Source organism: Rhizophagus irregularis, chromosome 9 (assembly GCF_026210795.1).
Source record: "Rhizophagus irregularis chromosome 9, complete sequence".
Taxonomy (NCBI): Eukaryota; Fungi; Glomeromycota; class Glomeromycetes; order Glomerales; family Glomeraceae; genus Rhizophagus; species Rhizophagus irregularis.
Window position 1 is genome coordinate 2,626,013 of NC_089437.1, and position 20,572 is coordinate 2,646,584.

The following is a 20,572-nucleotide window of genomic DNA, read 5'->3' on the forward strand; positions in this document are numbered from 1 at the left end:
AATACAAGTCTTACCGTAAAAATGTAGTTGAATCATTTAGTAAAGATAAAAGTAATGTTAAAGGTCAGATATATCAAAATTGTAAGGAATATGAATCACAATTCAAGAACATGTATTAAACTATATGGAAATTGTAGTAATTTAAGTCATAGAATTAATTCATCAATATAAAAATTAAATTTAATATGCCATTTACTAGTTAATAAAGAGTATTTTATTATTTTTATATTTTATGGTTATAAATAATTATTTATTACTATAATTTATTTGATGAAATAATTAAAAATCACTATATACAGTAGTAATTAAAGCTCCTAATAGTTCGGGCTAAACCGGGGAACTGATCTGAAACTGGTTCAAAATTCGGTTCAGTTCGGTTCAAGTATTAGAACCAAAAAACCGGCGGTTCGGTTCAGTTTAATCTGATTTTTTATAAAAATGCGAAAATCAAATAGACGCCCATCTAGTGATCGTACAAAGTCAGGCCATATATTATTGGATTCATCTTGACGAGACGCGTCGAATGGTGATAAGATCATGTCTCTAGCATCGATAGATCACACGTTAACCCACGCTAAATGATTTATCAATAATTGGAATTATCAAGCTATCTATCGATGCTAGAGACATGATATTAGCGTCATTCGACGCGTCTCAGTGAGACGAATCCAATGAATATAAATTCATCTGTGTACGACCACTAGATGGCGAATAATGTCAAGTTTCGCATTTTTTTAAAATTTTCGAGCATTAAAAATTAAAAATTCTGATACATGAATTTATTCGTCATCCAATGGTCGTACAAATATGAAGTAGGACTCATTGGATTCGTCTCGATGAGACGAGTCGAATGGTGGTAAGATCACGTCTCTAGCATCAATAGATAGCTTGCTAATGCCAATTTTTTATAAATCATTTAGTGTGAATTGTGAATTAACTTACGATCTATTGATGCTAGAGACATGATCTCACCACCATTCGACTCGTCTCATCGAGACGAATCCAATGAGTCCCAATTCATATTTGTACGACCATTGGACGACGAATAAATTCATGTATCGGAATTTTTAATTTTTAACGCTCGAAAATTTTAAAAAAATGCGAAACTTGACATTATTCGCCATCCAGTGGTCGTACACGGACGAATTTATATTCATTGGATTTGTCTCACTGAGACGCGTTAAATGACGCTAAGATCATGTCTCTAGCATCGATAGATAGCTTAATAATTCCAATTATTTATAAATCATTTAGCGTCGGTTAACGTGTGATCTATCGATGCTAGAGACATGATCTTACCACCATTCGACGCGTCTCGTCGAGACGAATCCAATGATATATGGCTCGACTTTGTACGATCACTAGATGGACGGCTATTCAATTTTTCGCATTTTTATAAAAATCGGATTAAACCGAACCGAACCGCCGGTTTTTCGGTTCGGTTCTTACGGATTTCGGCTCTAATCCGAACCGTCTATAATCCGGACCAAACCGACCCGTTCGGAGCTTTAGTAGTAATAAATAGCAAAACCATAAAAATAATTATAAAATTTATTTTTATATATACTTTCTGATTTTTTTATATAAAATAAAGGTTACTTAAAATTTAGAATTAGAGTTAAAAAATTAAGATTAGGGTTTAGAATTAGATGTTCAAAAAAATTAAAATTTTATTTATTAAAACATATAAGTTTAAAAGAGGGCAAATAAATAGTGTTTATATAAAATATAAAATTTCAAAAAATTTTTTTTTTTAATTTTTCTTACTGAACTTGCCATATTCAGTAATTTCAACCATATTTAAAATTAAATTAATTTACAGACAATATATTAATTTTTTTTTTTATAATTTTCAAATACATAAATAATAAATTAAGTTTATTTAATATAATTTTTTATTTTCTTAATTAAAAATAAAATAAATAGTATAAAAAAATTCTCTCTTTTATAGATTTAATCATTATCTTCATCGTCTTCTTTATATTCTTGAATTTTACCAGATTTAATAGCTTCTTCAACAGGGTTTACAACATCCATTACACCAGTTTTTTTAAGACGTTCAAATAACACAAATAATTTTTCAGCTTCCCTTTCTTTTTCTTCATCAGTCATATTTGATAAAGAAGGTGGTTCATTTTCACAATATTGTCCTGTTACAGGATTAATCGGTTTATCTGAATGTGAAGTATTTGAAGACGAAGGTGGCATCATTATATTTTTACTTAATAGAAATCCTGCTGCATTTCCATAACCCACATGATGAACGAACAAGTTTGCTATAAGGGATTGAAAATTAGTGGTAAGATTTTACACGTTAAAAAATCACATAAATTTAACACACCTACCATCTTGATTACACAAAATAAATAATAATTCACTAATACTGTCTTTTAAATGTGGCAACATAACAGAGGTCATAAGTCCAATTAACCTAGCTGAAAAACTATCACCTTTTTCTAAAGGTTTACTTCGATCTCTGTAAAAGGAATGAATTTTTTATTAACAAATTATCTTAAATAAATTGTTTTTCTTTAATAAAGTTACTTACATGTTATCGGGTAATAATTCTTCTTTTATTAAAATTTTTGCATAATCGTCATCATCAGCTAATTTTCTGAGTAAAACAACCAAAGGAGTAATAATTTCATCAAAATCTAGATTATTGTCACTAGCACCTCCGGCCGCTGCATTTTCTTTATCAGGATCATTTTTTACGGCTATATAAATCATTGATTTAAACATATCAATTAGATTGAAACAAACTCTATATTGTTCTTTTTTGCTAGATGATGGCGGAAACCATAATGATTTATATGGTTCAATTGGAAAATTTAATAACGCATGTATTGCATGTGAATGTGGAGGTGAAAGTGGCAATGGTGTTGATTTTGGTACTTTTAGAAGTATATTTAATATGGGTAAAAGTAATCTATCAAAAAGAATTTTTTCTTAATAGTAATATTAATTAAAAAATAACTCATTTAGCAAAAAATATTACTTACTTTTCAAATTTATTACTATTATTAGATCCTTGTACTAAATTATCTCGTTCGATTTTAGGATCGTTTATCATTAAATTAAATAATAGCTTTAATTGTTCATTTAGCACCATAATTCTAGTTATAGGTAACGAATTTATATCTTCTTTTGAAGAACTATTTGGTAAAGATAATTGTTCAAGATGTTTACTAATATACTATAAATTATTCAAGAAATTAGTCAGGATTACAAGAAAAAAAAAGAGATAATTAAAACTTACATTATATAAAATATCAATTATTCCTAGGTTATCAATTAAGGGTTGTACAGCTGGTTGTGGTTTAATAGTCATAAGAAACAAAATTCTTGATAATAAAAATTGCGTCTTAATTGAAATTCCATTATCCTATCCATAAGGAAAAAGTGAGTTATTTCCGTTATATTAACACACCGTAACATACTTAAAACCTTTCTTTACCTTGAGAAATTGACATATACTTGAAATACACTTATACTTGTCAAACAAATCACGTGTGCTCTCTTTAAGTAATAACATATTTGCTATACATGTTAATGACTCTTGAGTTACCGGAGTATCAGATTTTGGTTCAGTTGATTGGAGTTTCGTATGAGTTAATAATATTTTAAATCCCTATATTTGTTTAAAGGTTCATTAGGTAATGATAATATTTTTAAAAATAATGACACTTAAATTTAACACCAGAAATTATTGCAGAAACACACAAGCTTCTATTAATTTCAAAGCCATTTTAAAGGATCCAACTTAAAAAGGAATAGAAAATTTAAACTAGCAACCGAAAAAACACCAGATCTAACAACGTACCTTATCAGTAAATAATTGACCACACCCATTCGCATCGCGTCCCAAGATTTTTAAAGTTTGTAAAGCTAATAAACGAACTGTTACAAAATATTTTGTTAAAATAAATATATATTATTTCAAATTCAAAATAACCTAAAATGTACCACTATCGTTCCATTTTTGCTGAACTCCATTTTCATCGAGATCAGTTAACAAAGAAGAAATCAATTCTTCCTTTATCTTTAACGGAATAATCGTCAGCTCTAAATTATAATCATAAAGAATATTAAAATTCAACTTCTTACAGAATATCAATTCAATAAACACAATACGTACCAACTTGATTCGCTAAAAGAGAAGTAAATACAGAAGAAACGATTTCAATATCAGATTTATTTTCGAGAGAAATGTAAGAACTCATATCACTTCCTTTTTTGCCAAACGGAATAAAAGTTGCGTGACGTCTTTCGTGGACTAATTTTTATATCAGACAGAGCTGTAGATCATGATCGATTGTGTCACAAATAATTTGAACACTTTTAGGTTACATTGAAGAAAAAATCTGAAAAATGACTTCCGCTGCTGAAAATACGGTTGTTAAAACATATTACTCGGATAGAGCTTTTCCTTTACTTCCTAACGAGGTTACTTTACTTATTTTTTCATACTTAACACAGCAAACACGTTTAAAATTATGTAGAGTATCCAAAGCTTTTAAAGCCTTAGCATATACACCATTATTATGGAATGAAACAATTATTTATAATACAAATGGCCTTGAACTTGATAGTACTTTGAAGCGATTAAAGAATATACAAGCATTAGATGCCAGGGCTACTAAAATTACCGATGAATTCGCTAAGAAATTGTTAGTTAGTTCGGCCAGACATGCTCTTAAAAGTAAGAATTTAATTAAAAAATTTCCTTAATTTTTTGATTTGTCGAATTTAATTAATTTCACTTCACCTTCATTTTAGTTTTAGATCTTTCAGTTACAGGTATAACAAATATATCGTTAATGTCTATTGGGTTTAATTGTACATCTCTTGAGAAACTGTTTTTAGAAGGATGTAAAGAAATATCAAATATAACTTCGTTAGCAAACTTATCTTCAACATGTAACTTAACGACATTAGTATTATCACATTGCGAATCAATAGATGATGATACCATTTTTTCATTTCTCACTGTAACTAATACTACTATTTTAAAAACACTAATTAAATTAGATATTGATGGATGTTATAAAATAACGGATGATGGAATTAATTTAATTGCTACTAGGTTAATTAAGTTGAAATATTTAGTTATTGATGGGCAAGAAATAAGTGATTACTCGATTATATCAGTACTATGTAATTGTAAAGAACTAGAATTATTGGCCATATCTTTCAGTGAATCTTTGACTGACATGGTATTAGAAGAATTAATTCTTAATTTACAACCAAGTTTTAAATTTCTTAAATTAAGAAAAGGGACATCATTTTCTGAAGAAGGGTATTTATTAATTTTACTAAGGTTTTGTGATTTTTATAGCATGCATTATTTAAATCTTTTTTTATTTAAAAAAAAAAATAGATTTCGTAATTTTTTTGAAGCATTGAAAAGAAGAGAACATTCATTTTATTCGTTGGATCTTTCAGAATGTACGAATATAACAAATTCAAATTTATTTTATTTTCACCAACCACAACTGAGGTGGTTAAACTTGGATTGGTGTTGGGGGATAAAAGATTCATCATTAATGTATTTAATAATGGGTTGTCCAAATATACAAGAAATTATGATGACAGGTTGTAATTATATAACATGTGAATCATTATTTTATAAAATAGAACAACTTGATTTATCTTCATTAGTTACATTAAATTTTTGCTCTTGTAAGTTGATTGAACCTGAACTTATTATAAAGTTGGGCAAATTGTATCCAAAATTATACATTATAGATTATTACGGTGAAGTTTATAAACAAGGTAAAAAGGTTGGTTTTAAAGACGAAGTATATGTTGAAGATGAAATTTGTGAATTGGAAGTTGGTGGTAGAGAAAAAAGATGGGGCAAATTAAATGTTGGAGATTTTAAAAGATTTTACAGATTTTATTCCGTATAATAAGATAAATTTTACCGACAAATTAGTAAAAAAAATTCATTGATTATATCCATGAATTGATTTTGCTAAACTCTCTGCATCGGGTTTTGGGGATGTAATATTTACATTTATTTTTTTAATTTTTTCTAAATGATTGCTTGTAGTTTTACCTATACTAGCAATCTTAATATCATTTTCTTCAAATAATTTATTTTTTAATAGTTCTAATGAAATGTCAACTCCCGATGGACTAAAAAAAACTACCCAATCAATTTTCTTCTCGTAATTTAATAATTTATCTAATTCATTAGGAAATAATGAATTTGGTCTGGTCTCATAAATTAATAATTCTTTTAAAATAAATCCTGATTCTACCAATTTATTTGGTAAATAATCTTTTCTTTTATCTCCTACAAGGAATAATAATTTTAATTGTTGAGAATTTTCTCTTTCTTGCGAAGAACAACTAAAATATTTTATTATGTAATCTGCCAATATTTCTGAACTTCCTGATTCATCTCCAAACGGATTAACATTCAATTCTCTTATTGCTTTTGCTGTTGATTTACCAACAACAAAATATGGTAATTTCTTCCATTTGTCTAAAACATCTTTTTTCTCATCTATAAAAATAATTAATCTATCTCAATTAATGGAGATTGATTACATTTAAACAGATCAGATGAAATTTCATTATATTTACCAGAAGAAAAGAATGATTGTTCCCATGCTATTTTAAGTCCTTCAACGGCTCTTTGACTAGTAGTTATTACCCCTCTATATTTATTGTCTGCTTCATTCTTTAATATATTAGTTAATTCATTTATATTAACCAAAGAGTGTTCGAGAAGCGGTAAATAAAGTATTTTATAATTTCCTAGTTCACGGAATTTTTGTTCATAAATATCTACGTTTGAATCAGCTTGTATTTGTTTTTCCTTTAAAAGCAATATTGTTTTTGAACGTGACATTATTCGCAAACAAAAAAGGACGAAAAGCATGAAAGATTTGTTTCTGGTTGGACATCATTTCCTAATTATATCAAAGATGCTGTAATACTTTTATTCACGTGCCTTTACCGCCTTTACCGCCTTTACCATCAAGATTTTTTGATTTGAACGAAGATATAGATAATTGGATACGTTAGATTTAAATTCTAACAAACATGGGCTCGTGTATCTTCGTTTTGAGGAATAATTTATGTAGTGCAAAGTAGCAATTATACAATTTGAAGACAGTAGATTTCCGCAATATTTTATCACTTATTTAATAAAATATAGATCTAAATAAAAATATATTAAATAACAAAATATTCTCTGATAACATTCTTTATAATTTCTCAAAAAAATATAGATTAAAGTAGCCAAATTTAAGCGAATCGAATATAGTAAACCCTTAGTATGGGAAGTAAGCCCGTATTATACGTTATTTTTTACCAGCCGTTTCAACAAATCCTGGGAAACATTCTTCCAATTTTTTACCATGTTTATTATCGGCGTGTTCTTCCAAACTAAAAAACAACAAAAAAAAATATATTAGTTTATTACAAAATGAAGTGGTTTGTTAATCCTTAAATATATACTTACGCTTTCTTTCTTACAGTACATAAGAATGTGTTCCGACAAACTTGACATACTATATTCTTGGCAGCCTCATTCTAATCAATTAAATTAATTAAAATAAAAAAAGAAACAAAAATAAAAAAATAAATGAATTTATAAAAAATCAAACCACTTTCTTGTATTTATTCAATTATTCTTCATGTTTTCTACATTTTATTCTCCAAAAAATTTTTGAGACATTTTATTAATAAACTATGAATACTTCAATTATCCTCCTTTGAAGCTTGTAACTTACCGTTTTCAACTGACTTGTTGGTCCTTTTTTCGCATCATTTTTTGCTCGTTCACGTTTATGTTGTGCCTTTTGTCCCTTTAATAATTAAATAAAAAATAAAAAATGTTACGAAAAAAAGTAACTTTCTCTCGTGAATGAACCAATAAAAGTCGTTACAGGTTTCATACGTTGCCCATTTTTCGCAATCTAGATTTTTCAAAAAAAAAAAAACTGAATATTAGGCTTTTTTTTTTACAAACAAATAAATTATATTATGTTCACATGATGTTACTTCATTTTCCCCTTTACAAAATGGTTATCGGGTGATCGATTCAAGATGGTCTGCTAGGTATGTTAGGTATGGGCGAATGACACAATTTTTAGGGGTCTTTTAATGCAAGTCGGAAAATAAATAATGCATGACCTAATACCAGAAATCCGGATTATAAATGCCAATAGATTATCGGGTAAACAGTTATTTTATTATTATAAGAAATATCTTTTTTTTTCTAATATATTGAGAGTTTGTTAAAAAGCCATTTGTCATTTTGTCATTGTAAATTCCCCAAATTTTGTACATAAAGAACTTTTTTAATGACCTTATTAAAGAAAGAAATAGTTACGTTTATTTGTGTAGTATAATGAAATTAAAATATGAGTCATACGATATGCAAACTTAACTTAATAAATCCAATTGCATAACTGTATACCTGAATCCAAATATTAAAAAGAGTGATTAACTGACGGGTTCTTCGGGTTCTTACTATTGAAAAAACAAAAACTAACCCCTAAATTATATGATGATCGACATTTTTTTCACGGCTAATTTATGAAAATCGGAAATAAAAAAATAAAATCAATTAACTACAAAGGGGAATGGATGGGTTCCCATACATGAATTAAAAAAAACAGTGCGCGCATAGTGCGTGGAATGTATATTTTAGGGCGGATCGAGGTACCAAACATTGCGACATCGGGCATTTGAAATTGGACTTAACCTAAGTCTGTGCATCAACATCAATTTCGAAGGTCATTCAAAGAAATCCATCGCGTTTCGGATAAAGTTCATTGTTAATAAATAATAAGCCATAGTCACCGTAGGATCAACAAACTCGGGATCAGTCCCCAAAAGAAAGCACTGTGACTTTTTCACATACCGGGTACCCATTAAATTTAGCCGACTTAACCTGAAAAAGATAACGCGGGGCTGGGCATTTATACGGGTCCTATTTTTTATAAAACCATTCGTATTTTATTTAATAAATTGACGAAATGTTAAAGGTTATTAAAAAAAACGTTTTTTTTTTTAACAATTTATTTGTATCTGTATTGTCATAATTATATAATTATTTCGTTCATTATATTATAACTTAAAGGACTTAAAGATAAAAAATAACGACCCATATATAATAAAGAACAACTAACCACGAGGACAATCTAAAATATTTTTCTTATTTAGGCTATTAATGTCACATTACATCATAAGTCATAACATATTATGTTCATTAAGTTACTATATAAATTCGTCATATAAATAAACTTTAATTGGATTAGGAATATAAGAAAAGAAAAAATTAACATAGTTATTTTTTTTATATTTTTTTCCTTACAAGAGAGGCGCGAAAAAAAAAAAATTATTTTAAATTTAATTTAAAATTAACAACATGTCTTCAATGGATTGGCGTTCTCTTGTTTCTACAGATGAAAGACTTACTAGTATTCTCAGAATTGCGGAATTAGCTCATGCTGTTCAACCGTTTAACGAAGTATTGAACCGTGCTAGACAAGCAGAAGCAGGCGTCTTTCAAAGAGCAACTTCTCGGGTAATTTTACCGTGTCTTTTAATCTCAAAAATTTTCTTTGCCTTTTCTAACGTGTTTAGAATGACACATATGTAGGAAAATTATACTGCTTCTATGGAACAACTAGTTAGCTACATGAAAAAGACAATAGAGGACAAAACAAAACAACATCTTGAACAACTAGCAGAGAAGGAATATAAAGAATTGTCTGATAACCAAACGAATGATTTGGCAAAAAATTCAAAAACTGAAGAACAATCTGATCAATTGACAAAAAAACAATTAGAACTTAAAAATTTATGGAAAAAACGTATTGAAGAGATTATGGAACAACTGCGTCGCCAGCAACAAACGCAATCACAACGTCTTTATTTATTATTACAGAATCTACAACTTCAACAATTATTGCAGCAAAAAAAGACTCGTCAAACTCAATCCACAAACATAACTCCGTTCTTGCAACAAGAAGTTTTGTTACCACAACCTAGTGTATCAGTATTGCAAACAAATTTATCAACTATTCAACAATCTATTAATCCTTTATTCCAACAACAACCTACAATTATATTTCAACAGCAACAGACAATTCCTCAATTTTATCAGCCACAAACATATTCTTTTCAACACCAACCGATGACTGTTCAACAATTATTTACTCTTACACAACCTTCTTTTACAGTACAGCCACTAATCACTCATCAGGCTCTTCCGAACTTATCTACTCCATTAAAATGTGAACAATCACAATCTTTACCACAAGATACTTCTTATTACCTTGTAAAGGATGCAAACATACATAAGGAAGCTTTCAAAGAAGCTTTGAAATTGCCAATAAATGAACAAAAAAGACATCCTCCACCCGGCGAACCTGTAATACCTGTACATGCTTTGAAAGTTGAAGGTTCTGATACCGCTTCTCAAGTCCAACTCCACCATCAGTTCAAATAAAATTGTCAATAAGATAAATCAAAGTTGATGATGTCGCCATTTGAGATCATATGGTATGCCTATAATTATAGATAGAAGTACTAAAAAAGTCAACTATCTATAGACGAATTATGGACACAACTATCTCGTGGCGCGACGGCTCTCACATACGTGTTACCAAATATGCATACTGCGTACATCCGGCAACATTTGGAAGCGCTGATCTTTCTAATCTTTATTAATATTAATTATGATTTTTTTCATGATAATTATAAACAATTGGTAAATATCTTGCTAACTATATTTTTTTTTTCTTTTTTTTCTTTTAATTTTCATTAGATTCATTTGTTTGGGTCTTACGATTATAAAATTCAACGCTCACTTCAAAATTCGGATTTTGTCTTTAGGAACGAAACGAGATTTGTGCAACCTTGTTATGATTCGTGTTCACCTCTATTTTATAAATAATTGGAAAGGTTTTTTAATATTGTAAAAAAAAAAAAATAATGAGTGTGTAGATATATGTTAAAGTATAAAATATTTTTATTATTTAAAATGAAATAAATTATTTTTATATTATATTGTTTTTTGAGGGTTTTGGGGCAATCTTTTAAAATTATCTCTTCACCTAAGCTTAGCCTTACATATTTACCCATAATATAATATATCCTTTTTATTCAATAAATTCGGTTCTAATTCTTCAAATCATAAAAATCTAATTCTTTTATAATGTAATTATTCCTTTCATTTTCATTAATTTTGGTCACAGTCTTTTTAATTAGAATAGCCTCGTAATTCCATTTATATATGTAAGTCATTTATTGTACATATCATTATTAAACAAAAAAGAATTCTTTTTATAAATTATAAATATCCAATAAGTAGTTTCATGAAAATTTGTCTCACCCTTCCGTTTTTGACTTTTTATTAATGCACACGTTACCTACATATCTACATATCTTTTGACTAAAAATAAACGAATAAAAATGCGTTGTACATGATCGATTGACCAGATTTTGGTCATTATACCTCTCGCTCCTTCAACTGAAACATTAAAGATAAACCTTCAATGGTAAGTATATTTAGATACTTTTATTGATCAACTATTTTTTTATTAGTTGAGAATTATGGAACAAATCGAAACTAGCGTGAAAAATTCGCTTTATACGAACCAAATAATGCATTACCCACAAAAGATTTTTTCAATACGATTACAATTAGTTGGTAGGCATGTATAATCACGAGTGACACCTCTTGGAGGTTTCTCGTCCTGGCCAAAGTCACCAAGAAGGCATGACATTTCTAATAAGAACTATGATGATTTGAAGGTTAATACTGACTAAGAGACCCCCATTTTAACGTACCCCTTATAATATACCCGGGTATGGTAATGTAGATATGTAGAGGATAATTTTTAATTCTGGTAAAATTAGGCTAATTTCTTCGATTTTTTAAATAGGGTAAATTGATTCGTACCCGTGGTACCTTAGTCAGTGCTATGCGGTATATTACCAGACGAATTGTTAAGAGTAATAATGATAATGATCATTTGAAAATATGGAATTACTGGATTACGTTTTGCACTAAGCAGGCCACAAACAAGATTCACATTGTGTTTCTTGGAAACCATATTTTCATGTAGTTTCATTTTGTATACAATGGTATAATCATGTAAAAGATTTATCCATTTACTCTGAAATTTTATCAGAATATTCTTTAAATATTCTTATATTACATACAGTTAGTATATTGATTTTATAACTTTACACACTGGGTGGCTAAGCTTTGAACTCTGCATTAGTGTAAAGTTTCCCCATTATTATTTTATTTTTAGAAGCATTATAAAGGAAAGTAAACTTTTTCTTTATTATTAGTTGCTGTTTGAAGGGTTGTAATAATAGATACTAGATGAAAACTTGAGATTTATTATCTTTTTTTACTCAGTTTTTTCTTTTAGGATTTTCTGAGGGTTATGACTTTCCTTTTTGTTTTTTTAGTTTTTGAAAAAGCTGGGAGTACTAAAATGTTGATTATTTGGGCTGGAGATTTGGTATTAACTTTTTTGGATTTATATAGATCAATTAAATAAGAAGAGCTAATGAAATTGGTGAATTTTAGTTTTTAATTTTTACTAATTCAAGTTGATTAGCAGTGAATTCTTCAAAATTAAATTCATTAGAAAAATTTGAAGTGATACTGATTGAACCTTATGTATTTATATAAAATCATATGGATTATCACAACTGCTCTTAAATGATGTTTACAAGTTCTTATTTTAGAATGTACCAACTTTTTATATAGTAATTCTTTAGGCAAGTATATTTATTAGTAAATAAGACTCAAAATAAAAAGTATTAATATTGGTCATTTATATGCCATTTTACTGACAAATAAAGGAACTCTGTAGTAGAGGAGTTTGGTTATTAATATTACTTTAGGTTTTTTAATATTTTTATAATTGAATAATTATAATTATAAGATAATTACAGAATAATATTATCTAATTTTTATTTAATAATTATTCCATAATTTAATAATTTTTATCAGATGATTTATAAAAAAATAACATAAAATTTCTAAATTTAAAGACTAGTTAAAAAACAAATTTTTTTAAACTTAACAAAATAATTATTATTGCATTTTTCAAAATTCTGTTACTCTCTATATCTATACTTCTATACTATATAATAATTATTTTTATGTGTAACCATAACATTTAGACTACCCTGTATAAATAAATTTGAATTGCGTAATATCGCTCCCATTGGGCACTTTGTCACGTGACATTACACAAACTTCAAAGGAAATTTTGCTTCCCACAAAAATAGGGAATTTTGGTTTTACAAATATTCCAAAAAAGGATATTTCTATACCGATCACATTAAGGTTGCTTGTCTAAACTTCTTCAAAATCCTATGATTAGTTTTGTCAAAATTTTACTATAGATTTATTATAGTTTCGGCAGAGTTTCGGCAGTTTCGGCATTTATAATAAGTTTCGGCAGTTTCGTCTTTCTCCAAAGTTTCGCCAGTTTTTTAATATAACTTTAATATAGTTTCGGCAGAATTTTGCTTTTCGGCAAAACGCCATCTTGCCTAAACCCTTAGGTTTCGGCAAGCAACCTTAGATCACATAATTCCTGTTAGAATTAATTGTCATATCACTGGTAAAAAAATGGTCTATCCTACACATATCCTACACATATCTTACATATATCGGGTACTCAAAATGTAGAAAATCATACACAAATAATACACATATCATATACATATCAGGTACTTATATATATAGTATACCTATCAGGTACCTGATATATGTATGATATATATATTAGTACCCGATATGTGTATGATATGTGTATTATTTGTGTATGATTTTCTACATTTTGAGTACCCAATATGTGTAAGATATGTGTAGAATAAATCATTTTTTTACCAGTGATATTTTAATATACTGTATAATATTTATTTTAAAATTTCAAATAGTTTATTTTTTATAATAATTTTTTACATAATTTTTTACTTTTATTTGATATCATGCAATATTATATCTAAAAAAATAAATTATATATCAAAATATTCATCTTATTAAGATAAATCTAACAAGTTAAAGATCAATTATTAAATCCAAAAATAGAGGTTAAAATCTATATATAATTTTATATATTTAAAACAAATTAAATATAAGATTTATACAAATTTAGATCTGAATTTTTAGTAATTTTTAGAGTTTTAGTATACTTTGAAATAGAAACATGTAAGTATCATTAAAGAGTGATTGTGATAATCATATAGAATATAGATACATCAAATCCAGTTAGTAATAATTAGGGATGCCAATGGTTGATTTAGTTTGGTTTCAGTTTTAAAACTGTGATTTTTAGTTAAAACTAAATCAACCACAAAATGACTAATAAAACTGAATTGCAAAACTGATCGCAAAATTACTGCTGCAAAATTAAATGAACTAATATTAGAAAGTACAGTCAACTCTCTTTATAGTCACACATTTGGGACAGTTCATATTTGGTGATTATAAAAAGATGTGACTATATAAAAAATTTCTTATATTAGTATATCATAATTCCGGGCAAAAATTAACATAATTTTAGCTAAAATTATACTCAAAACTTTATTGTATCGTAACTTCGCCAATATTAATTATATAGAGATGATTTTACCGCCATTCGATTCGTCTTAATGAGATGGTTCTAATGGTATAAAATACATCGAAATCCAATCACTAGATTAATTTCCAAAATTAAAAAAATATTAATGGATTTTGTGTAATAACTCTGCCAATATTGATCCTAGAGAGATGTTCTTACTACCATTCGATTCGTCTTGATGCGACGAATCTAATGGTATAAAATACATCGAAATCAAATCACTAGATCAATTTCTAAAATTAAAAAATATTAAATTGTTTTTAAGCAATAACTCCGTCAATATTGATTACAGAGAGATGAGCTTACCACCATTTGATTCGTCTTGATGAGGCGATTCCAACGAGCTATTAATCATCTTTTTACAGTCATTAGGTACTGAGAAATTTAGCAAAATGTTAAATGGCGCAGTAAACGTAAATCAACTTTCCCAGCGTAATCTGAAAAAAATGTCACAAAAAATCACGTGACTTTTTTTGTCACAACCGTCACACCCCACTGCGTTTCCATTTTCTATAAGTATCTGAGGGACTTAGTTTTTTTCAAGTAGGTAAAAACTTATCTGTCACACCTTATTCGTCATAAGTGCATCACACTTAATTTCAGTCAAGTTGCGTAATGCCGGCCATTTTGTGACATTTTTTTTCAGGTTATGCTAGGGAAGTCATGTAAATCAAGAAATATAATAATACTGATGCTTAACATTTTGTTGAATTACTTATCAGCAAGTGATTGCAAAAGGATAAAACTAAAAACTACCCAACTCTCTCCCGTTCTGCTCATTTGACAATATTTATGAAAAAATAAAAAATTTTTTCAAAGTTTTTTATTACTTTTTCTTTATATTTTCTTTATTTTAGATAACTACAACACTTTACAAAATGACTAAAGATAAAAAGAAGAAAAATAACAAGTCTAACAATGATAATACTACTAAATGTCCTGCCTCTAGCTCTCCAACTGGCAACGTTTCTGGTCAAGGTTTCTCTTTGTCTGGTCCTTCGAACACTCCACCTTTGACCAACTCTACTAATAAACGTACCAAAGTCAGTGCCGATGACTCTGTCATGGATGTTGATAAACCTCTCATGCCTTCTAGCTCTATTGAAATAACTCCCACTGAGAAACCTTCTCAACCTGATACCTTCTCTTTTAACACCTCCCAGCACGCACCCACTAATAGTAATAATAAAGGCAAAAGTCCTGATATTACTCCTGCAGTTTCTTTCCCTGAACGTGCTGCCTCCCCTAATGCTTCCAAAGCTGCGGTACAATCCCAACCTACTTTATACTACGCCTCAGCTGCTCCCAATGACATTGAAGACTTCTGGGAACACTTTACTTCAAACCACGACATGTGTGACGCAGTTGATTGACAACTTTCCTTGTTCCCCTCTTATGGTAGTTATGCCACGTGTAGTGGATCCAACGATCTCAAGAGGATCATCGTACATTTCTGTAAAAAGAAAGATCTTGACAAAGCCACAAATTCCCCTATGGATTCTTTGTTTGGCTTGCATTTTTATGTATATGACCTCAGACTATTAAGGCAGATGAACATGCACGTACTCTAGTGGTTACTGACATTCCGCTCTTTATCACTGACACACTTTTGCGTATTACCTTCTCTCATTATAGCAATATTGTTCATTACCATCATACCTGTTTATCTAAACTTTACCGCACAGCATATATTACCTTTGAATCTACTGGTGCATTACAGAACCTCAACTCTTCCTGGAATATTTTTTGCCTATGCATTTGCCTTGCTATTTTCTCACCTGACCAGCATGCTGAAAGATGTGTTTATGTCGCTCTACTTGCCGGCCTTCCTCATAGCACTATTGTAGGCGATCTTGCTGAAATTGCCGATAAAGTCTCCGCTAAATTAATTAATGTTTTATTTTCAATGAACTTGTATAACCCTAAACCTTACGCCTATTGCCACTTTGTTTCTGAAACTGCTGTGGAAAATGTTAAGTCTATTTCATACGCTCTCAAGAATGTAGGCTTAACCTGGCATTTTCCAGATGAAGTCACTTCCCTCTGTCATCGATGTGGTTGTCCAAATTGTAACCCTGATCGATGTAGTTCTTCATCTCACCTCAACCATCCTGCTTGTCTATGGCAATCTAATGATAAATTGCATGTATTATACAACAAACATTTACCTCCTTCACACCCAGCCAAGCGTTATAATTGTTTTGCTCACCCTGATAATAACAATGATGGCCAATCACGTGGTAATGCGTCTCACCATCATTTCAGTTCACGACCTAATAATCGACAACCATCTCGTTTCCGCTATCAACGTCGTCTGTGGAATCGTAACAATCTCATTTACAACAATCAACATCATCCTATTCCAGATGTCAATAAACTTAATCATTATGCCAATGGCATGGATGTTATATATCCTTGCCCTCCTACTGTGCTGACTGATTGGAAATCTATTGGTGCTGCCCTTGAAAAAGTAGTTAAAGAATTAGCTCTTCTTACCACCCAATTTTCTTCTATAAACAGCCGCCTTTCCAAATTGAAATCTGATATGGCTGCTCGTACTCCTATCTCAGAATCTTTTGTTACCAAACTGCCTTCCTATATCCCTTCCTCTATGCAAGGATGGGATGACTCAGTTAACACTAACAACAACATTCTTGTTGATATTAATTCTCCTCCTTTACAATTGACATGTGGTTTCACTCCAATCCCTCAATTTGCTTTCATTCTGCCTTCCAACGTTGCTCCTCTCTTCCCAATTGATATGGAACAATGACTCTCCTCTTTTTCTGATACTGTTGCTTCTTTGGCAGGATCAATCCATAAAAGAATCGAACAAAATAACCTCATCTTAGCTCGCCAAAATGGCCAAGCTAATCATTAATCGTTCCTTTTCTTTTCCTCTTCTTCATCATTATTTTATCAGTATGCAACAATAATGGACAACAATAAACATAATTTTTCCCCCACTCCTCTTCTCTTATTAATTTTGGTCAACTTAATGTTAATGGTTTATTTTTCCCTGTGCGACAACAACATTTATTAAATTTTTTCCTCCATTCTTCTTTTGGTGTCTTATTTTTAAATGATACCCGTCTCACTTCTTCTAATGTTAAATTTACTTTTAATAATGAACATTTCCAATATAACTTCCGATCCTATTGGGCCTATCCTTCTTCTTCTCGCCTTCATGATGGAGTTGGTATTTTGCTCCATAATTTTCTTCATAAACATGTTCAGATGATTGATTCTTGGAATGGTCGTTTTTTAAAATTAGATCTTTTTTTTCATCAAACAAAAATTTCAATTATCTCTTTATATTACCCTCCTTCTGATTCTATCCATCAAACTATTTGTAATGACCTTATTGCCAAACTTTTTTCTTGGCTCGATTATGCCCATTCTAATAACTACCATGTGGTTATCCTTAGCGATTTTAATATTGATGTAGTTGCCCATTCCACTCACTTTAGACTTCTCCGTTTGCTCTCTTCTAGGTTCTTTACAGATCATCAGGCCATTCTTTTTCAACATCTGGCCCTGAACTCACTTTTTATCATGTTAATGGTTCTTTCAGATTGGATTATATCTGGTCTTCGCCTAGATTTCCAGCCCTAGTCTTTTTTTCGCAGTAGTTGATTATCCTGCCTGCTTTGCTTACTTTTATCTGCATCGTAAGTTTTGGTTACGGTCTTTAATTTTAGCTCATGTATAGCTATTTTAGCCAAATCCCGCCTCAAACAGAAGAAAGAATTGTGCACTATTATTGCTTATTCCTCCACTTCAAAAGAACAGTGGAATAATTTTACTGAACAAGTGGATGATTCTTTTGGCATCTATTTGGACAAACATTATAATTCACGTGTTGATTTTTCCTTCTTTTCTTTAGATCGTATGTGGCATGCTTTGAAAGCTGCCATTTTCAGTACTGCAATTGACACATTACCCTTTCATAAGGTTTCTAATGCCCACCGTCATTCATATTTCCCAGAACCATTAAAGCTTATCGCTGTTAACAAATTTTTGGATCATTTTTTATACCGTCTTACTACTTATCGTTCTAATCGGCCTACCCAAATTTCCCAAATGATAGCCGCATTACCTTCTTATTTTGCGATTCTTACATCCTTACTTCCTGATTATTCAGTTCCGGTCTATTCTACAATGCCTTTATCTGGATTTAAATACTTTTTACGTTCACAGAAGAATTTAGTCTCTGCTTTTTTGAGTACTAAATTCATGCAACACCTTACGGACTCTGTGAAATACTACACAGTACTACGCGATGAACATTTTTCGAACTCTTTAGGAACCTTTATTTAGAGCTCCGAACAGGTCAGCCAAATTCAGGTAACCTGACCTGACATGACCTGAAATTCAGGTCAGGTATGAGATTTTTGAAAAAAATTCAGGTCAGGTATGAAGATTGACCTAACCTGATTGACCTGTTGACCTGAAACTATTGATTCTACTATATAATAAAAGTGGTTGCAGTATTGCGATTCACTTTTTTATCTTGATTTTATATAATAAAAGTGAGTTGCGATATTGTGATTCACTTTTTTATATTAATTTTATATAATAAAAGTGAATTGCAATATTGCGATTCACTTTTTTATATTGATTTTATATAATAAAAGTGAGTTGCGATATTGCGATTCACTTTTTTATATTAATTCTATATAAAAAAAGTGAATTGCAGTATTGGGATTCACTTTTTTATATGATTTTAATATAAAAATGTTGAATCGCAATATTTCAAGAAAAAAATGTTGCGAAAACGTTTTTTTCATAATATTATATTAAAAAAATGTTTCGTAACATTTTTTTTTTTGATATTTCAATAATAACGTTGCAAAAACGTTTTTTTTCATAATATTATATTAAAAAAAAAAAGTTTTGTACCATTTTTTTTCAATACTTTAATAAAAATAGTCCTGAAATTTTTCAGGTTTCAGGTCAGGTCAGGTCAAACAGACAACCTGATATAACCTGACCTGACCTGACCTGAAAAAAAATTTCAGGTCAGGTTTATCAATTAACCTGACCTGACCTGACCCATTCGGAACTCTACCTTTATTGACTCAGCATTATCAGTTGAAAAATGTTCGATCATTCTTGACCGTGTTTCAGTTGTTCTTGACTCCAAACCCACTTCTTAACGGACCCTTCAGATATCAAACAAGCTGCTGTCGCTCATTTTCAATCTATTGTCTCTCCTCCATTGGTCCAATATTCTTCTACTACTTCATTCCCTTCATAATGGCAAAATGCTTACACTCCTCTCCAGCTCTCCCTAATGTTTCAGCTTCATTATACGACACAGTCTTGGCACCTATTATTCTTCAAGAATGGTCTGGCGTTATCTCTTTCATGCTGAACAACAAAGCTTCTGGCCTGTCAAAAATCTTCTACGAAATGTTAAAACATTTATCCAGTGATGCTTTAAATTTCTCTCTTCTACTTGCCAACAAATGTCTTTCTCGTGGTGATATCCCTGCTGACTGGTGTAGAGATGCGATCCAGATGAAATTTTACAATCCGTGATCTGCACAGATCAATCCGGATTATCATAGGATTAAATCTGGATAATCTGGATTAACTTCAATTTTTGGATATCTCAGCATCTAACGATCGTATAGAAATGCACTATAGCTCATTCAAATTGTTGCATTGAGACGATTCGAATGAGCTATAGTAATCTCTGTATAATCATTGGATGCTCTTTCGGATTAAAACGAATATCCTTAATTCATCCAGATGCATCATTATCCGTTCAGATCGGATGGATTGGCGGATGATCCAAATTTTCAGATTTCAGATCACATCTCTAGACTGGCGGAAGCCGTAGTTTATCCTATTTCCAAACTTCATAATTTTGATGCTCAACTTAAGAACACATGTCTTATTACTCTTTTAGAAACTGTTCGTAAATACATGGTCAAGGTTGT

General features: G+C 30.0%; 5 protein-coding genes across 5 annotated transcripts; 2 read left to right on the plus strand and 3 right to left on the minus strand.

The window, feature by feature from the left end:
* Positions 1–1,866: 1,866 nt before the first annotated feature.
* Positions 1,867–4,223, minus strand: OCT59_029626 (uncharacterized protein; the record flags this gene model as incomplete). Its single annotated transcript, XM_025331089.2, has 9 exons — positions 1,867–2,276; positions 2,346–2,476; positions 2,549–2,929; positions 3,003–3,196; positions 3,260–3,385; positions 3,458–3,631; positions 3,824–3,900; positions 3,967–4,065; positions 4,139–4,223. The coding sequence occupies 9 exons, from the start codon at positions 4,221–4,223 to the stop codon at positions 1,954–1,956; spliced, it is 1,590 nt and encodes a 529-aa protein (XP_025182371.1). The 3' UTR covers positions 1,867–1,953.
* A 148-nt stretch (positions 4,224–4,371) lies between these two features.
* OCT59_029627 (uncharacterized protein) lies at positions 4,372–5,912 on the plus strand (the record flags this gene model as incomplete). The annotated part of the gene is made up of 3 exons (XM_025325193.1): positions 4,372–4,702; positions 4,780–5,299; positions 5,381–5,912. The coding sequence occupies 3 exons, from the start codon at positions 4,372–4,374 to the stop codon at positions 5,910–5,912; spliced, it is 1,383 nt and encodes a 460-aa protein (XP_025182372.1).
* On the minus strand, positions 5,874–6,892 carry OCT59_029628 (uncharacterized protein; the record flags this gene model as incomplete). The annotated part of the gene is made up of 2 exons (XM_066145191.1): positions 5,874–6,514; positions 6,595–6,892. The coding sequence occupies 2 exons, from the start codon at positions 6,890–6,892 to the stop codon at positions 5,949–5,951; spliced, it is 864 nt and encodes a 287-aa protein (XP_065994789.1). The 3' UTR covers positions 5,874–5,948.
* Positions 6,893–7,135: 243 nt separating this feature from the next.
* OCT59_029629 (uncharacterized protein) lies at positions 7,136–7,966 on the minus strand. The gene is made up of 4 exons (XM_025325194.2): positions 7,916–7,966; positions 7,749–7,823; positions 7,478–7,548; positions 7,136–7,401 (listed from the first exon to the last, which is right to left on the minus strand). The coding sequence occupies exons 1-4, from the start codon at positions 7,922–7,924 to the stop codon at positions 7,317–7,319; spliced, it is 240 nt and encodes a 79-aa protein (XP_025182375.1). The 5' UTR covers positions 7,925–7,966; the 3' UTR covers positions 7,136–7,316.
* A 1,425-nt stretch (positions 7,967–9,391) lies between these two features.
* On the plus strand, positions 9,392–11,039 carry OCT59_029630 (uncharacterized protein; the record flags this gene model as incomplete). Its single annotated transcript, XM_066145204.1, has 2 exons — positions 9,392–9,550; positions 9,626–11,039. 2 exons carry the CDS (start codon positions 9,392–9,394, stop codon positions 10,475–10,477), a joined length of 1,011 nt encoding a protein of 336 aa, XP_065994790.1. The 3' UTR covers positions 10,478–11,039.
* Between the last annotated feature and the right edge of the window lie 9,533 nt (positions 11,040–20,572).

What these genes read in the sequence shown, in the direction of transcription:
- OCT59_029629 (XM_025325194.2), bottom strand. An exon ending in CAACAAGTCAGTTGAAAACG is followed by an intron (nt 7,549 to 7,748) that starts GTAAGTTACAAG and finishes TTAATTGATTAG; the next exon opens with AATGAGGCTGCCAAGAATAT. An exon ending in TGTACTGTAAGAAAGAAAGC is followed by an intron (nt 7,402 to 7,477) that starts GTAAGTATATAT and finishes GTTGTTTTTTAG; the next exon opens with TTTGGAAGAACACGCCGATA.